Raw genomic sequence first — 18357 nt, 5'->3', positions numbered from 1 at the left:
ATTATCACAGCCCTTTTACATGACCAAGATTAGATACAAGATATCCACACTAGAGCTGTCAAATATATTTGCTGCCATGTCATCAGAAAGTCACAGAATATCGTGTTACAGTAGTTTTGCATATCTGAAAAAGAGGAACTTGTGCCAAGTATCATTGTGCTCTGAATGATGGAGAGATTCATTATTTTTAAGGTACAGAAATGTATTCAGTTAGAAAGAAAGGACCTGCTTTAATGTACATTTTCATCTCAAGCCCTGATCCTACATCAGTGATTCCAAGCCCTGATCCTGTGTCAGTGATTCCAAGCCCGGATCCTGCGTCAGTGACTCCAAGCCCTGATCCTGGGTCCGTATCTCATGAGGGACTTCCTTATTTCAGAATGACTCTGCATTTCCACTCGTCTTGGACTTATGTCACACTGCCAAAATCCTGCATAGCATTGCACACTCACTGTAACACTGACTCAACCCATTAATTTACAACAATGGTGAATATACTAGAGAAACCCTCTCATTCCCAGAACCCCCGATCTGGATTCACTGCTCTCTTGAATATTTTTATTCATCAACCCTAAATTCAACAGTTGTCAGCTGTCCCTCCCCAAAACTGTCGCTGCACAATTCTGCTGATGTTTTTACAGAGCTGTTGATAAAAGATGCTTGTTTTTTTCAAGGTACTTTGAGGGGTTGTAGGCATGCTATGTGGAGTTTGTACTCAACAATGCCAAATCTGAGCTGTAGCTCAGTAAAAACACACTGATTTCTAGATGGATGACTCACCACCAGGTTCTTCAGATCCACCAGTCTACTCTCTGGATATCCATACATCTGTTATTTAGACTACTGTAACTATGCCTTTCATTTCTAGAAGAAGATAGGGCTGGGCAGGAGTAATCCAGTATCGGAGTACTCGAACGGACGTCAAAACTCAATCTTTAACCACAGATCACCTTTTTTTCATATACTAGGCATATGTAGGAGCAGCAATCTCGCATCACAAAGCACCGCCGTCACCTCACCAAAGCCACGCAGGTAACACAGCTCATTATGGTTTCAATGAATTATTCAAATGACTTTTTTTTGTGGACTGAATAAGTAATGGAGCAATTTGATTTCAGTTTATATTTAATAACTCAACTCACTTTTAGTAGTCCTTTTGATTCCTAACATAAGGCTTTCACAAGCAAGGGCCACTGCTGAGGTTACTGCCTTTTTGAAGATTGTGAATCCCACAATATAATATAACTAGTTGATATTACGGTTTCAATAAATTAATCTTAAAATTTCACTAGTATTTTTATTGTCTGAATATATGGGTCAATTGAGTTATTAGGATTTGTTATCTGTAATGGTTATGATAAATTAGACATTGTTGCACACTGTTGGCATATTGATAAATGTGCACACATAATGTTTTGTGTTCTAAAAATGGTAGGGTTTTTTTATAGTAAAAAAAATCATATTCCCATCCCTGGATGTTGATGGACTCTTACTGATAGACTGACAATGCTGCAAATATTGTATTAAGGTAAAACAGCCTAATACAGGTTTTGCTGAGCAGTGCCTACAAGGATTTAAAGGGGAAAATATCAGCCACTGACCTTACTGTCTTGGAAGTCATAGTCCAGCGAGTACTGCAGCTTGCCAAGTTTCTCCTCTTCTTTCTCTTCCTCCTCTTTCTCCTCCTCCGTGAGGCCTGTCTCGCCTTCATCATCATCATCATCCTGTTTCTGCAGTGGTAGAACACAGGACACAGGGATCAGAGTTGCGGGGTCAGGGGTTATGTGTAAGAGGCAGATGGAGGGTGCCCCACTCACCACAGACAGCATGCCACAGACAGACAGTGGACGTTCAGAGGCTTGTGTTGTGTTGCATTGCGGTGCGCTGCGTACTGTAGCACCAGGGTTTGTTTCATTGCCTTGCCTTGCATTGCGTAGCACCAGGGTTTGTTGCGTTGCCTTGCGTTGCCTTGCTCCCGCTTACCTGCTTCTCACCTGGTGGCATAGTGGAATACCATCCTGTCCCTAATGCAACCAGGAACTCAGGAATTATGTTTTCTAGCTAATGACTTGAATTCAAAATGTCCTTTGGTGACACAATTGTTTTACTCTGTCTTTTACATCTTACCCAATATTCCCAAGGAACTAGTTAACTGATCCTTCAAAAGCAGGCCTGTATAATCTTACTTGCTTCCTTTTTATTCCATTAATGTGTCACCAAGGAATGTTCCTCTCAAGTCAGGTCACCATTCCCAGCCAAATGGTAGCTACAGGATTAAAGGGCATAGCCAGCTATTTGCATAATGTAGAAGCAGTATTTCAGTTAGATAACAGACAGTTATTTTAACCCCTGTTTCTGACATGTTCAAGTTTCCGTGACTATTTCATCTGCAAGCCTGTTCTTCATTTTTTAATTCTCGTTTTCACTCTTCATTGAGTGACAAAGTCATTGGGGTGCAGATGAAAAATATTGATTGATTGGTCATGCGGTTATCATTGTCGTCATCATGTCCCACAAACAACCAACCATGCCCTTTTTCACATGCATATATTAATAGTGTTATTTGTGGGTTGCGTTTAAACTATGCCCAATACGATTCATATTGGGGTGAGTTTGGCATCACACTGTCACATAATGGGCGATACGTTATTTCAATATTTATTTAGATTTCTCTCAGGGTTTTATGGAGTAGACCATAGCGTTCTCATTTAAATTCTCAAAACATAATTACAAAACATGATAGAAAAGCAAAGAAGCTACGATTTTCATTCCATGAACCCCCCCCCCCCCCCATCATCATCATCATCATCATCATCATCTGCCCATGGGCCAGAGAGCATCACCGCGATCCTTCCACCTACCGTAGATCAGGGGTCCATCACAGTCAAGAAACACGATGCACACATAAGAGACAAAGTGAAGAGGAGGAGAGCAGAGAGAGGAAGAGGTTTGAACTTACGACACACCAGAAAACAAACAACACCACCGGCAACACTGGGACGATGAAAAATGACACAGTGATTGTCTGTTCGTAAAAAAAAAAAAAATCCAGGACCATCTTTCACCATGTGGAGACAATTAATTGTTTTAATAACTGTTACTGTTGAATGGGGCCCTGTTAATGATATTGGACACATTCAGCCTGGAATTAAGCAGGAGCACTTTTCACAGTCCTCCCCTGTTTATTCTGCTTAGTCTGAGATATGGCTCCTCTGATCCATGAGTATCATGTCTATTATCCTTAAGCACGGAGGGCAGCTTACCCTAGCACTCATCTGTTAATTGGAATGCCACAAAAGACAGAGCTTCATTACCTCCTCTACCCATTACCCAAACCATCCCTGGTCCTTTTCCCATTACCTAAACCATCCCTGGCCCTTTTCCCATTACCTAAACTGTCCCTGGTCCTTTTCCCATTACCTAAACCATCCCTGGTCCTTTTCCCATACCTAAACCATCCCTGGTCCTTTTCCCATTACCTAAACCATCCCTGGTCCTTTTCCCATTACCTAAACCATCCCTGGTCCTTTTCCCAATACCTAAACCATCCCTGGTCCTTTTCCCATACCCAAACCATCCCTGGTCCTTTCCCCATTACCCAAACCCTCCCTGGTCCTTTTCCCATTACCTAAACCATCCCTGGTCCTTTTCCCATACCTAAACCATCCCTGGTCCTTTTCCCAATACCTAAACCATCCCTGGTCCTTTTCCCATACCTAAACCATCCCTGGTCCTTTCCCAATACCCAAACCATCCCTGGTCCTTTTCCCATTACCTAAACCATCCCTGGTCCTTTTCCCATTACCTAAACCATCCCTGGTCCTTTTCCCATTACCTAAACCATCCCTGGTCTTTTTCCCATTACCTAAACCATCCCTGGTCCTTTTCCCATAACAAATGTGTAATTTTCACCGTATGTCACAATGAAGTACAGCACACATTTTAAAACGACAACATCAACCACATCAAGAGCACAGAGAGGATAGGAGGTTATTGACATGTCTCCCTAAGTCTGGTCTAAGTGCTGCCAATGAAAGATCAAAGGTTGTTACTGATACACCAAGGGATGCATAAAGAGCATGTGTTGTTGGTCAAATCTATATACAGATGTCAGATCTTAATTTGATCACTCTCTTGCTGCTGAGAATTGTCCTGCACCGCAGGAAATGCAGAGTATCTTCGTGATTGACATAAATTCACAGAAAACCCACACTAACACATGGTTATATTAACAGTATTGCACTCTTGATGTACCCTACTTTTGGCAAGCTAATAGTCCAACCACTGATAAAGCAACATTATGGAATAAAATTTCAAATTCTGTTGCTGCAATTACGATATATACGTACAAAAGTATGTGGACATCCCTTCAAATGATTGGATTTGGCTATTTCAGCCACACCCGTTGCTTACAGGTGTTTATAATCCAGTGCCAAGTCTTGGTCCAAAAGGCTCCTTAACAGCTTCTACCGATAAGCCATAAGACTGCTGAACAGTCAATCAAATGGACTATTTGCATTGACCCCCCCCCCCCCTACTTAGTTTTTACAATGCTGCTACTCGCTGTTTATTATCTATGCATAGTCACTTTACCCCTACCTACATGTACAAATTACCTCGACTAACCTGTACCACCACCCATTGACTCGGTATCAGTACCCCCTGTATATAGCCTCGTTCTTATTATTTTATTGTCTAACTTTTTTACTTTTTTTATGTTTTCCTTTAGTTTATTTAGTAACTCTATTTTCTTAAAAATGCATTGTTGGTTAAGGGCTTGTAACTGAGCATTTCACGATAAGGTTTGCACCTGGTGTATTCGGCTCATGTGACAAACACAATCTTATTTGAATTTGATTTCATTTGATGAATCACGCTTCACCATCTGGCAGTCCGACGGCCGAATATGGGTTTGGCAGATTCCAGGAGAACGCTACCTGCCTGAATGCATAGTGTCAACTGCAAAGTTTTGTGGAGGACGAATAATGGCTTGGGGCTGTTGTTCATGGTTCAAGCTAGGCACCTTATTTCCAGTGAAGTGAAATCTTAACGCTACAGCAAACAATCACTTTGTGGCAATAGTTTGGGGAAGGCCCTTTCCTGTTTCAGCATGACAATGCCCCCGTGTACAAAGCGAGGTCCACACAGAAGTGGTTTGTCGATATCAGTGTGGAAGAACTTGACTGGCCTGCACAGAGCCCTGATCTCAATCCCAACGAACACCGTTGGGATAAATTGGAACTCCAACTGCAAGCCAGGCCTCAATAATACTCTTGTGGCTGAATGGAAGCAAGTCCCAACATCTAGTGGAAAGCCTTCCCAGAAGAGTGTAAGTTGTTATAGCAGCAAAGGGGGGGACCAACTCCATATTAATGCCCGTCATTTTGGAATGAGATTTTCAACTAGCAGGTGTCCACATACTCTTGGTCAGGTAGTGTATTTTACTGTGGTCAAATTAAGATCTTGCATCTTTACATATTGACCAACACTTTCCCAAGTTCCTCAAGCAAAATACATTGTTGCACAGTAAATAAACAGGCAACCTTGTTGTTATGGAGGAATGGAGTCTGTGGCTTAGTAGGCTAATAATTATAGACGCCATCTGTCAGCTATCCTAGTCCTGTATGTCTACGTTCATCATCTAAAAATAAATAACTTAACCTACTGATATTCATGTGAGTTTTGTGTTCATATTCATATGAGTTTTATGAGTTTTGTGTTCACATGAAATGTGTATCCTGAGTGTGATATATGTTATGTCTGTCGGAGCTGCATGTACTCTGCGAACTGAGTTTAAATGTGAAGCCCGAAGCACCATACCTCGTCTCCTTTCATGTTCTTCATGTTGAGGCCATCTTTGCCCTTCTTGCCCTTCTTGTTCTTCTTCTTCTTACAGCAGCACTTCTTGATGATGCAGAAGCAGCAGGTGAGGATGAGGAGGGCGGCCACCACAGCGATAGCTATGATGGCCCAGGAGGGCACTGCAACACACACAGGGAAATTATGAGGAAAAGAATACTACTATGTACCTCAATATGGGTTGGACTCTTATGAGATCACTCCTATGAGATCATTCAGATTTAAGATTCTATGTTCCAATATTGTTCCAATCATAGTACATGAGTTATGAGTCAGGGTTGGGAAAAAAATTACGTATTTTGGTTAACCAGGGAAGACGCACATGGGATCTTATCAATCTCGTTCATGAACTTGCTCTTGATCTCTTCGAACATGTCGTTCTTGGAAACTGTGCCGTTGCCTGGGGGTTCAGCCACGGTGGTGGCGATGGCGACGGCTGGGGCTGCGGTCATAGTGGCGCCGGTGCCCGTGGGCTCTGGACCCACCATGGCCTCAGGCTTATTCTTGAACAGGTTCCACTTCATCCTCAATGACTAGGCCACACACACAGTCCCTGGGGTAAGTCACAGACACACAAAGAGATGGTCAGTTGCCATCACCAGCAGCACAGGCAATGAAGTTTGTAACCTTTGGTATAACACACAAACACACACACACATCAAAAAAATATATATATTTCATCACTCATTACCTGTTGACATTCATGTATCACTATCATGGTAATGTTTAGGGAATTAAAAACAGGCATCTGTTAGAGATTTACTTCAGAAGTTAGATTAGTCCTCTCTGGCACTCCACTCTTATAGAAACAATTTAGTAGCTGAGTATTGGTTTTCTCCTCACAAAGTAACAAAATGGAGGATCTACAATTATACCATGTGACCCAACTCAATGCCTTAGCAATGTGCCACAGCAGCACAGTGACAAGGCTGGAGTGGTTTGTAGGGAAATGGCCTCCTTGACATTAGTCCACATCACAGACCCTGAGGATAAAAATGCCAGCCGGTAGGCTTGCATCCTTAATGTACTTTAAACTCCTAAATGGATTTAACTCAGGGATGAAATGGCTAATCTCATTTGTTTGAGGAATGAGACACAGTATCTTAATATTACATCAATGTCAATGGAGTAAACTTCTGTCAAATGAGCCCTCAGTCCCTTGTGAAAGCCGATATTCAACATTACAGCATTACATCACGGTCCGTTAGGGATTAAATAAAAATGAATGGTTGGAGTTAACACATCTTCTACTTGAGGTGGAAAACGTGCCAAATAAATACTAAGACTCCCTTTCCAAAATTTGTTCCAAAGAGGACCATTTTCCATTTACCGTATGATGTGGGATCTGCTCTCTCTGAAGGAATGGCAAAGACTAAGGTGATTATAATATATCAATTATAATATGCTATGTCTCTTCTGAAACAAGGATCTCCACCAAATTGAAATGAGGCAATCGTGACCGAAACATCCTTCATTCTACTGGAGTCTAGGTCCAAAAGGCTCCTTATCAGCTTCTACCCCCAACCCATAAGGCTGCTAAACAATAATCACTGTTTATTATCTATGCATAGTCACTTTACCCCTACCTATACTTTACCCCTACCTTTACCCCTACCTACATGTACATAGTACCTCAATTACCTCGACTAACCTGGACCCCCGCATATAGTCTCATTATTGTTATTTTATTGTGTTACTTTTTTAAACTTTAGTGTATTTAGTACATATTTTCTTAACTCTTATTTTCTTAAAACTGCATTGTTGGTTAAGGGCTTGTAAGTAAGCATTTCACAGCAAGGACCATGTGATAAATACAATTTGATTTGATTTGAATCCTAATAGGATTAGAAATGAACTGTACTGAAACAATTAACCCTGTGAGAAGGTGAGATGGAGAGGCTGAATGGGAATTATGACCTTCGGATGCATGTTAGACCAACTGTTATAGGCCGCGCCTATTGCTCCCCAAAGAGTTCTCAGGAGTTCCCATTATCAAGTACTGACTCATAATTACACATCTATAACAGTGGATGGCTTCTCGTGTCTAATCATCTATAACAGTGAATGGCTTCTCGTGTCTAATCATCTATAACAGTGAATGGCTTCTCATGTCTAATCATCTATAACAGTGAATGGCTTCTCATGTCTGATCATCTATAACAGTGAATGGCTTCTCATGTCTAATCATCTATAACAGTGAATGGCTTCTCATGTCTAATTAAGGATTCATTTCAGATAAATTATATTAATGTTAGAGATGAGATCACCTTCCAAATAGAAAAAGGTATAACAGGAAGCAAATTAATTATATATTTTCTAATCTACTCAGCAGGGTTTGGCTCAACTCAAGGCAGTCAATTCAGGAAGTGATTAGAAATGTACAAATCAGAAATGTTTGAACTTAAAAAAAAAAAAAAGCTTTTACTTTTCAGTTTATTGAGAAGTAATTGAAAATAAATACATGTATTTATTTTTATTATTGAACTGTAATTTAAGTTAACTTCCTGAATTAACTGCCCTGCTACCCAGATGCAGGCTACGGTAATAACAGTGTTTATCAATCTGACTGCAATCCGTAATCACCAACCACAATCATAACGAATAAGAATGCATGAAACACTATAATCCTATAGACTACAAACAGCTGGCCAAAGAAATTCTCATCTCAGGCCTCAGCAAGCATCATATCATTCTGTGCCAGTTCTGTGTTGCTCTCAGGGGCGGCAACAGGAGAGAGTAGGAAACGTTACCCAATTACATTGAAGTCTGACCATTTATTTCCCAGAATTCCTAGCTACACTGGAGTCTCAGGGGTGACACCAGCATATGATTAACATTTACAGATCACGGTGATACTCATTGTGAGTCATACTCATATTTGATTGTGTAGGACTAAGCAGGGCTGAGAAATGTCACGACAGTGCGAAAAGTGTACCTCTAACCTTGAGCCAACCCACTTAACAACCCATAGGATAAAGAGCTACTTGTTGCCACACGGCCATTGTCCGGCTCTGCCTCCCTGCTGTCCCTATTGTATCCTTCTCCCAGGGCAGGATATCTAAGGTGGAAAATTACAAAGGCCTACTTCCCTATTCTGCACATACAGAATTGGTTATAAATCTATTACTCACCAAAATCAATAATGACGATGAGAGTAGATGTGCACGTCACAGTAACGTAACATCTCTAAATCCTGTTAGTCTGGTAATAGATCAAACCTATCATCTCTCCTGACATCTACAATCCTATTGGTCTGATAATAGACTAACCCTATCATCTCTCTTGATATCTTACAATCATATTAGTCTGGTAATAGGTCAACCCTATCATCTCTCCTGAAATCTACCATCCTATTGGTCTGGTGATAGACTAACCCTATCATCTCTCCTGACATCTACAATCCTATTGGTCTGGTAATAGACTAACCCTATCATCTACTGATGATACAAAAACTCTTTGGAAAAGTAGCTGATACAAAATACCATTATTGCTTGAGGTTGGTATACAATACTTTCACAAACAGTGAAGGAGTATTTCTATGTCAACTATTGAAAAGGGATCGGATATATTGTAATTGAAGATATGCTTATTGTAACATACACTGAGTGCACAGAACATTAAGAACACATTCCTAACATTGAGTTCCACTTCCGTTTGCCCTCAGAACAGCCTCAGTTCGTCGGGGCATGGACTCTACAAGGTGTTCATGTTGACTACAAAGCTTCCCACACTTGTCAAGTTGACTGAATGTCCTTTGGGTGGTGGATCATTCTTGATACAGTGGAAACTATTGAATGCGAAAAACCCAGCAGGGTTGCAGTTCTTGACACACTCAAACCGGTGCGCCTGGCACCTACTGCCATCCCTGTTCAAAGGCACTTCAATCTTTTGTCTTGCCCATTCACCTTCTGAATGGCACGTACACAATCCATGTCTCAATTTTCTTAAGGCTTGAAAATCATTATTCAACCTGTTTCCTCCCCTTTATCTACAGTGACTGAAGTTGGATTTAACAGGTGACATCAATAAGGGGTCATAGCTTTCACCTGGAATCACCTGGTCAGTCTATGTCATGAATGTGTGTGTGAGTGTGTGTGTGTGTGTGTGTGTGTGTGTGTGTGTGTGTGTGTGTGTGTGTGTGTGTGAGCCTGTGTGTGTGACGTGAGCCTGTGTGTGTGTGTGTGAGCCTGTGTGTGTGTGTGTGAGCCTGTGTGTGTGTGTGTGTGAGCCTGTGTGTGTGTGTGTGTGTCTATGCGTCTGTATGTGAGAGGCTCTCCAATGCAAAAAGCTTCCCAGAGGTCTTTCATTCCCTCTAAAAGGGCTGGATGACAAAAACGATCTGTCTCAGTTTAGTTGACAAGCAGTTTCTAAGGCCCATCTAAATGAGCAAGCAAGACAATTGGGCAGAATTGGGATACATGGCAGGCAAACGTAGAGCTAAACCCCGATTACATGTGTCCTCACTGGAGACAGACCGACACACGCAGGTCTACAACGGATCTTTACTGACTTTAGAATCAGCCAGCCAGATCACCACGTGCACTCTATGTTGCTCGAGATCAGCCCGCCAGATCAGCCAGATCACCACGTGCACTCTATTTTGCTCGAGATCAGCCCGCCAGATCAGCCAGATCACCACGTGCACTCTATTTTGCTCGAGATCAGCCCGCCAGATCAGCCAGATCACCACGCACACTCTATTTTTCTCTAGATCAGCCAGCCAGATCACCACGTGCACTCTATTTTTCTCTAGATCAGCCAGCCAGATCACCACGTGCACTCTATTTTGCTCTAGATCACCCAGCCCGATCACCACATACACTCTATTTTGTATAGCTTTTACCATCAAAGAATGTTACCTTGTCAAACCAACAGTCTTTTGTTGTAGATGTAAAGAGGTGTTTATATGCAGTTGACATATTTATGTTTTCAGAAACTTTGTGTAAACTGTACAGTTGTCTACCTAAGATACCAAGCATTAAGTCAATGCTATACTGTATGTAGGAAATGCATTGTCTAAAGTCGCAACAGACAGTGAAATGATCAAGACCTGGGTCAGCAGCAACAGTAAAACAGTATTCTGTCAGCGTAGTTCATAACTTGTTTGAGGCTGTTATTCAATGCAAGGCGCATTATAGAGCTGACAGGTAATTTATGATTGAGCCGACAAACGGCAGCGTTTACCGTGAATGCAACCTACGGAAGTGCTGCATTGTCGGCTGTATAGTGTGCTGCTCTATAACGTGGCTTGGATTGAATCCAGGTCTGTGTCTTCGTAATGAAACCTCATCTTCATTGACCTATAGGCCACAAATCAGCACGCTTTGCATCTCCAACAGGTGCATTTTTTTAAGTGTTCAAAAAAATGTTTAAACAGCTAAAGGCGATATGCTATCCCACTCCACAAGACATGTGTTCAATTCCAGACTCCTTATGAAATGCTACAGCAGAGAAACTAGTTGTTGCCGAGCAAATCAGATCCAGCTGAATTGTTTCTGTCTGATACCTTACAGCCTGCCTGAGGCCATGCTAGCCAATGGTGTTTGGGATCAGACAAATCAAATGACTAATTGTTTGATGTCACAGACAGAATGAAAGTGGCTGGTATAGACATAACTGCTTACTCTGTCCTCGCTCTCATTTATCGATATACACCAATCTTAACAGATAAGGATAATTATATGACAAATTAAAATGATTCCTGTCAAACAAATGGACATCATACATCACGACTTATAATATCAGTCGTAACAGCAATTCCCACAGGCTGTATTCAATCATAGCATAACTTGTATAGCGACTGTAAGGAGACAGAGACAAGAAGAGAAAGCTATTCATCCTATTCATAGTAGTACGTACTGTACCTCAACGCTGCAGGTACTCTTAGCACTTATATACCAGTGTCTACATTTATGCAGTTCAACATTGGACAGCTCCACTTAGCTAGTCACAAACCGAAAGCCCCAGAAACACACCATACAAACCCAATACAAACCCCTCAAATTGTCTAATGATTTGCACATTCATAGTTCAAATCTTCAAACAACAGAAGAATCATTTGACAATAATTTGACACAATAATAAAAACAAAATCATTATTAAAGTTGTCCTTAAATGACCTGCATGTCTATATTACCCGCTGATTACCATTTCCAGGGAGGAAATGAGAGTGAGCTAGAAAGTATTACCAGTCTAATGTGATGTTCCCACTGGCTGGGTGACCCATCCAATAATCAGGCTCGTAGAGCTAACGTTTCCGTGCCGTGGTAATATCTACTGATTTCTCCCATAAGCAGAGACTGCAGTCTCTCCCCTCACTTCTCTCCACTGCAGCAGAGAAGGGCAGTTCGTTCTCTCTCTCTCTCTCTCTCTCTCTCTCTCTCTCTCTCTCTCTCTCTCTCTCTCTCTCTCTCTCGCTCTCTCTCTCTTGCTCTCGCTCTCTCTCGCGTCCCCTCTCTCTCTCTCCAGTACAAACCGTCTCCCGCCTTTCCCACCCTCAATCACACACCTCCCTCTCTCAATTCTCTCCTCCTTCACTGTCTCTCCCTCAACATACACACACTCTCTCAATTGCCTCCTCCCTCACCGTCTCTCCCTCAACATACACACACTCTCCAATTGTCTCTCTCTGTCCTCATTTGCGATGCTGCTCACACTGCTGAATGCAGTATGTTGTGCATCAGTCTAGCATCTGATAGCCATCGTAAATGATCAATATTTAAACCCCCCTGTTCTCTGTTTCTAAGGGTTGGAATGGCTCACTGATTCACTGGTATGAAAGAGGGATGGAAGAGGGATGAAAAGATAGGCATGGAATGAGAGAAAGAAACAAGAGGAGAAGAGGAGAAAGAGAGAGAGAGAGAGGGAAGAGGGATGGGGTATAGGTGTGAGGATAGAGGGAAAGAGAGAAAATGGAGAGGTAAACTATTTACACTGAAGTTGAAATCGTCATACCATTCACTGTACTGCGTATACCAATATCTCCTCTTCAGCAAACAACCATGTATAAACATTCAGTGGCTACCTGCCACCCCAGATTGCACGGACAGGGAAGACCTGATCCTAGATCAGCACCCCTACTCTGAGATGCTTGACATATGGCTCCTGGTGAACATGTCCTCCTCACAACACATATCTTACATGGGAGGATTTGAAAGGTGACAACAGGATGTAACAAGGATAAGGCCTTGGTGGAATCATGACAGTTATCTTGTTACAAGTCACACAATAGATGTAACAATGGACAAACCAAATGATCTATTTGACCTGTTCTGATTAGGATACCAAGATTATTTCATTATATGTCACGATTCATTTCAAAATTACAATAGAAAATAACAAGATCATAGAGCTACTATGTTATTGATCCAGCATGAAATCTTGTTTCATATAGCTGCAAAGAAAAGGATTTTGTAAACATGTCATTTTAACTCTGAACTCTCAAGTTGTTCAAGTGCACCTTGAGGTTATTGCCTCAGATTGGAGTTAGTCTACTCTACAGTATGGAGTTAGTCTGCCCAGTATGTGGTGTTAGTCTGCTCTACAGTATGGAGTTAGTCTGACCTATAGCATAGAGTTAGTCTGCAGTATGGAGTTAGTCTACTCTACAGTATGGAGTTAGTCTGCTGTACAGTATGGAGTTAGTCTGCCCTATAGCATAGAGTTAGTCTACAGTATGGAGTTAGTCTACTCTACAGTATGGAGTTAGTCTGCCCAGTATGTGGTGTTAGTCTGCTCTACAGTATGGAGTTAGTCTGCTGTACAGTATGGAGTTAGTCTACTCTATTGTATGGAGAGAGTCTGCCCTATAGCATAGAGTTAGTCTACAGTATGTGGAGTTAGTCTGCCCTCCAGTATGTAGAATTACTTTGCCCAGCATGTGGAGTTAGTCTGCTCTACAGTATGGAGTTAGTCTGCTGTACAGTATGGAGTTAGTCTGCTCTACAGTATGGAGTTAGTCTGCTCTATAGTATGGAGTTAGTCTGCTCTATAGTATGTAGTTCGTCTGCTCTATAGTATGGAGTTAGTCTGCTCTATAGTATGGAGTTAGTCTGCTCTACAGTATAGAGTTAGTCTATTCTACAGTATGGGCTTAGTCTGCCCTACAGTAAGGAGTTAGTCTGCCCTATAGTTTGGAGTTAGTCTGCCCTACAGTATGGAGTTAGTCTGCCCTACAGTATGGAGTTAGTCTGCTCTACAGTATTGAGTTAGTCTGTTCTACAGTATGGAGTTAGTCTGCTCTACAGTATGGAGTTAGTCTGCTCTACAGTATGGAGTTAGTTTGCTCTATAGTATGGAGTTAGTCTTCTCTACAGTGTGGATTTAGTCTGCTCTATAGTATGGAGTTAGTCTTCTCTACAGTATGGAGTTAGTCTGCTCTATAGTATGGAGTTAGTCTGCTCTACAGTATGGAGTTAGTCTGCTCTATAGTATGGAATTAGTCTGCTCTATAGTATGTAGTTAGTCTCCTCTACAGTGTAGAGTTAGTCTGCCCTATAGTTTGGAGATAGTCTGCCTACAGTATGGAATTAGTCTGCTCTATAGTATGTAGTTAGTCTCCTCTACAGTATAGAGTTAGTCTGCCTACAGTATGGAGTTAGTCTGCTCTATAGTATGGAGTTAGTCTTCTCTACAGTATGGAGTTAGTCTGCTCTATAGTTTGGATTTAGTCTGCTCTACAGTATGGAATTAGTCTGCTCAATAGTATGGAGTTAGTCTTCTCTACAGTATAGAGTTAGTCTGCCCTATAGTTTGGAGTTAGTCTGCTCTATAGTATGGAGTTAGTCTGTTCTATAGTATGGAGTTAGTCTTCTCTACAGTATGGAGTTAGTCTGCTCTATAGTATGGAGTTAGTCTGCACAACAGTATGGAGTTAGTCTGCCCGGTATGTGTTGTTAGTCTGCTCTACAGTATGGAGTTAGTCTGCTCTATAGTATGGAATTAGTCTGCCCGGTATTTGGTGTTAGTCTGCTCTACAGTATGGAGTTAGTCTGCTCTATAGTATGGAGTTAGTCTGCTCTATAGTATGTAGTTCGTCTGCTCTATAGTATGGAGTTAGTCTGCTCTATAGTATGGAGTTAGTCTGCTCTACAGTATAGAGTTAGTCTATTCTACAGTATGGGCTTAGTCTGCCCTACAGTAAGGAGTTAGTCTGCCCTATAGTTTGGAGTTAGTCTGCCCTACAGTATGGAGTTAGTCTGCCCTACAGTATGGAGTTAGTCTGCTCTACAGTATTGAGTTAGTCTGTTCTACAGTATGGAGTTAGTCTGCTCTACAGTATGGAGTTAGTCTGCTCTACAGTATGGAGTTAGTTTGCTCTATAGTATGGAGTTAGTCTTCTCTACAGTGTGGATTTAGTCTGCTCTATAGTATGGAGTTAGTCTTCTCTACAGTATGGAGTTAGTCTGCTCTATAGTATGGAGTTAGTCTGCTCTACAGTATGGAGTTAGTCTGCTCTATAGTATGGAATTAGTCTGCTCTATAGTATGTAGTTAGTCTCCTCTACAGTGTAGAGTTAGTCTGCCCTATAGTTTGGAGATAGTCTGCCTACAGTATGGAATTAGTCTGCTCTATAGTATGTAGTTAGTCTCCTCTACAGTATAGAGTTAGTCTGCCTACAGTATGGAGTTAGTCTGCTCTATAGTATGGAGTTAGTCTTCTCTACAGTATGGAGTTAGTCTGCTCTATAGTTTGGATTTAGTCTGCTCTACAGTATGGAATTAGTCTGCTCAATAGTATGGAGTTAGTCTTCTCTACAGTATAGAGTTAGTCTGCCCTATAGTTTGGAGTTAGTCTGCTCTATAGTATGGAGTTAGTCTGTTCTATAGTATGGAGTTAGTCTTCTCTACAGTATGGAGTTAGTCTGCTCTATAGTATGGAGTTAGTCTGCTCTACAGTATGGAGTTAGTCTGCCCGGTATGTGTTGTTAGTCTGCTCTACAGTATGGAGTTAGTCTGCTCTATAGTATGGAATTAGTCTGCCCGGTATTTGGTGTTAGTCTGCTCTACAGTATGGAGTTAGTCTGCTCTATAGTATGGAGTTAGTCTGCTCTATAGTATGTAGTTTGTCTGCTCTATAGTATGGAGTTAGTCTGCTCTATAGTATGGAGTTAGTCTGCTCTACAGTATAGAGTTAGTCTATTCTACAGTATGGGCTTAGTCTGCCCTACAGTAAGGAGTTAGTCTGCCCTATAGTTTGGAGTTAGTCTGCCCTACAGTATGGAGTTAGTCTGCCCTACAGTATGGAGTTAGTCTGCTCTACAGTATTGAGTTAGTCTGTTCTACAGTATGGAGTTAGTCTGCTCTACAGTATGGAGTTAGTCTGCTCTACAGTATGGAGTTAGTTTGCTCTATAGTATGGAGTTAGTCTGTTCTATAGTATGGAGTTAGTCTTCTCTACAGTATGGAGTTAGTCTGCTCTATAGTATGGAGTTAGTCTGCTCTACAGTATGGAGTTAGTCTGCCCGGTGTGTGTTGTTAGTCTGCTCTACAGTATGGAGTTAGTCTGCTCTATAGTATGGAATTAGTCTGCCCGGTATGTGGTGTTAGTCTGCTCTACAGTATGGAGTTAGTCTGCTCTATAGTATGGAGTTAGTCTGCTCTATAGTATGTAGTTCGTCTGCTCTATAGTATGGAGTTAGTCTGCTCTATAGTATGGAGTTAGTCTGCTCTACAGTATAGAGTTAGTCTATTCTACAGTATGGGCTTAGTCTGCCCTACAGTAAGGAGTTAGTCTGCCCTATAGTTTGGAGTTAGTCTGCCCTACAGTATGGAGTTAGTCTGCCCTACAGTATGGAGTTAGTCTGCTCTACAGTATTGAGTTAGTCTGTTCTACAGTATGGAGTTAGTCTGCTCTACAGTATGGAGTTAGTCTGCTCTACAGTATGGAGTTAGTTTGCTCTATAGTATGGAGTTAGTCTTCTCTACAGTGTGGATTTAGTCTGCTCTATAGTATGGAGTTAGTCTTCTCTACAGTATGGAGTTAGTCTGCTCTATAGTATGGAGTTAGTCTGCTCTACAGTATGGAGTTAGTCTGCTCTATAGTATGGAATTAGTCTGCTCTATAGTATGTAGTTAGTCTCCTCTACAGTATAGAGTTAGTCTGCCCTATAGTTTGGAGATAGTCTGCCTACAGTATGGAATTAGTCTGCTCTATAGTATGTAGTTAGTCTCCTCTACAGTATAGAGTTAGTCTGCCTACAGTATGGAGTTAGTCTGCTCTATAGTATGGAGTTAGTCTTCTCTACAGTATGGAGTTAGTCTGCTCTATAGTTTGGATTTAGTCTGCTCTACAGTATGGAATTAGTCTGCTCAATAGTATGGAGTTAGTCTTCTCTACAGTATAGAGTTAGTCTGCCCTATAGTTTGGAGTTAGTCTGCTCTATAGTATGGAGTTAGTCTGTTCTATAGTATGGAGTTAGTCTTCTCTACAGTATGGAGTTAGTCTGCTCTATAGTATGGAGTTAGTCTGCTCTACAGTATGGAGTTAGTCTGCCCGGTATGTGTTGTTAGTCTGCTCTACAGTATGGAGTTAGTCTGCTCTATAGTATGGAATTAGTCTGCCCGGTATGTGGTGTTAGTCTGCTCTACAGTATGGAGTTAGTCTGCTCTATAGTATGGAATTAGTCTGCTCTATAGTATGGAGTTAGTCTCCTCTACAGTATAGAGATAGTCTGCCCTATAGTTTGGAGATAGTCTGCCTACAGTATGGAGTTAGTCTGCTCTACAGAATAGGCTTAGTCTGCTCTACAGTATGGAGTTAGCCTTCCAAGTATGTTGAGTTATAATTCCCTACAGAGTCAAGATTGTGCTCAATCTACTGCTAAATAACATGTTGTGACCTGTATGTTTTGGGTTGGAAGATAATGCAGTTTTGCATACCCTATCCATTCATCTGTTTAACTCTAGCAGAAATCACCCTTCCACCATATGGTATCCTTTCTTTTGCACAACAAATTGGTGACATAAAAAAACCCCAGAAATAATAATGTTCTCCCTTGAATGAAACTAACCGGTTTGTCTTCTAACTAGCTGCCATGTTCCTGTCCTCCCAACCCCTCTAGTTTGAGCCGAATCCTCCATCAGCATTCCAGTAAGGACTTTAGTGGAAAAGTAATATTTCTGCTCATCTCCAGCACTCTCCCAGCCACCTCCAGATGGAATGCCTCATCCATCTCCAGCCCTCTCCCAGCCACCTCCAGATGGAATGCCTCATCCATCTCCAGCACTCTCCCAGCCACCTCCAGATGGAATGCCTCATCCATCTCCAGCCCTCTCCCAGCCACCTCCAGATGGAATGCCTCATCCATCTCCAGCACTCTCCCAGCCACCTCCAGATGGAATGCCTCATCCATCTCCAGAACTCTAACAGCCACCTCCAGATGGAATGCCTCATCCATCTCCAGCACTCTCCCAGCCACCTCCAGATGGAATGCCTCCTCCATCTCCAGCACTCTCCCAGCCACCGCCAGATGGAATTCCTCATCCATCTCCAGAACTC

General features: G+C 41.8%; 1 protein-coding gene across 4 annotated transcripts in view; it reads right to left on the bottom strand.

Annotated features, from left to right (window-relative positions):
- LOC110494719 (synaptotagmin-2) overlaps positions 1–18357 on the bottom strand; it is a 48733-nt gene that overhangs the window by 6384 nt on the left and 23992 nt on the right. Inside the window, exons 1-4 of one of the 4 annotated variants that reach the window (XM_090206347.1) lie at positions 12048–12320; positions 6182–6412; positions 5821–5981; positions 1602–1724 (exon numbers count right to left, since the gene is read on the bottom strand). In XM_090206347.1, coding sequence (XP_090062473.1) covers positions 1602–1724; positions 5821–5981; positions 6182–6383 — 486 coding nt within the window. In that variant the 5' untranslated portion in view covers positions 6384–6412; positions 12048–12320. Of the gene's footprint in view, positions 1–1601; positions 1731–5820; positions 5982–6181; positions 6413–12047; positions 12321–18357 lie in introns of those variants that run through there. The other 3 variants (XM_021570019.3, XM_021570020.3, XM_021570018.3) reach the window with 3 other exon arrangements.

This window comes from Oncorhynchus mykiss, chromosome 17, assembly GCF_057628025.1.
Source record: "Oncorhynchus mykiss isolate SJ-2025 chromosome 17, ASM5762802v1, whole genome shotgun sequence".
NCBI classification, from domain to species: Eukaryota; Metazoa; Chordata; class Actinopteri; order Salmoniformes; family Salmonidae; genus Oncorhynchus; species Oncorhynchus mykiss.
The sequence above is the reverse complement of the archived record's forward strand: the minus strand, read 5'-3'. Positions and strand labels throughout refer to the sequence as shown.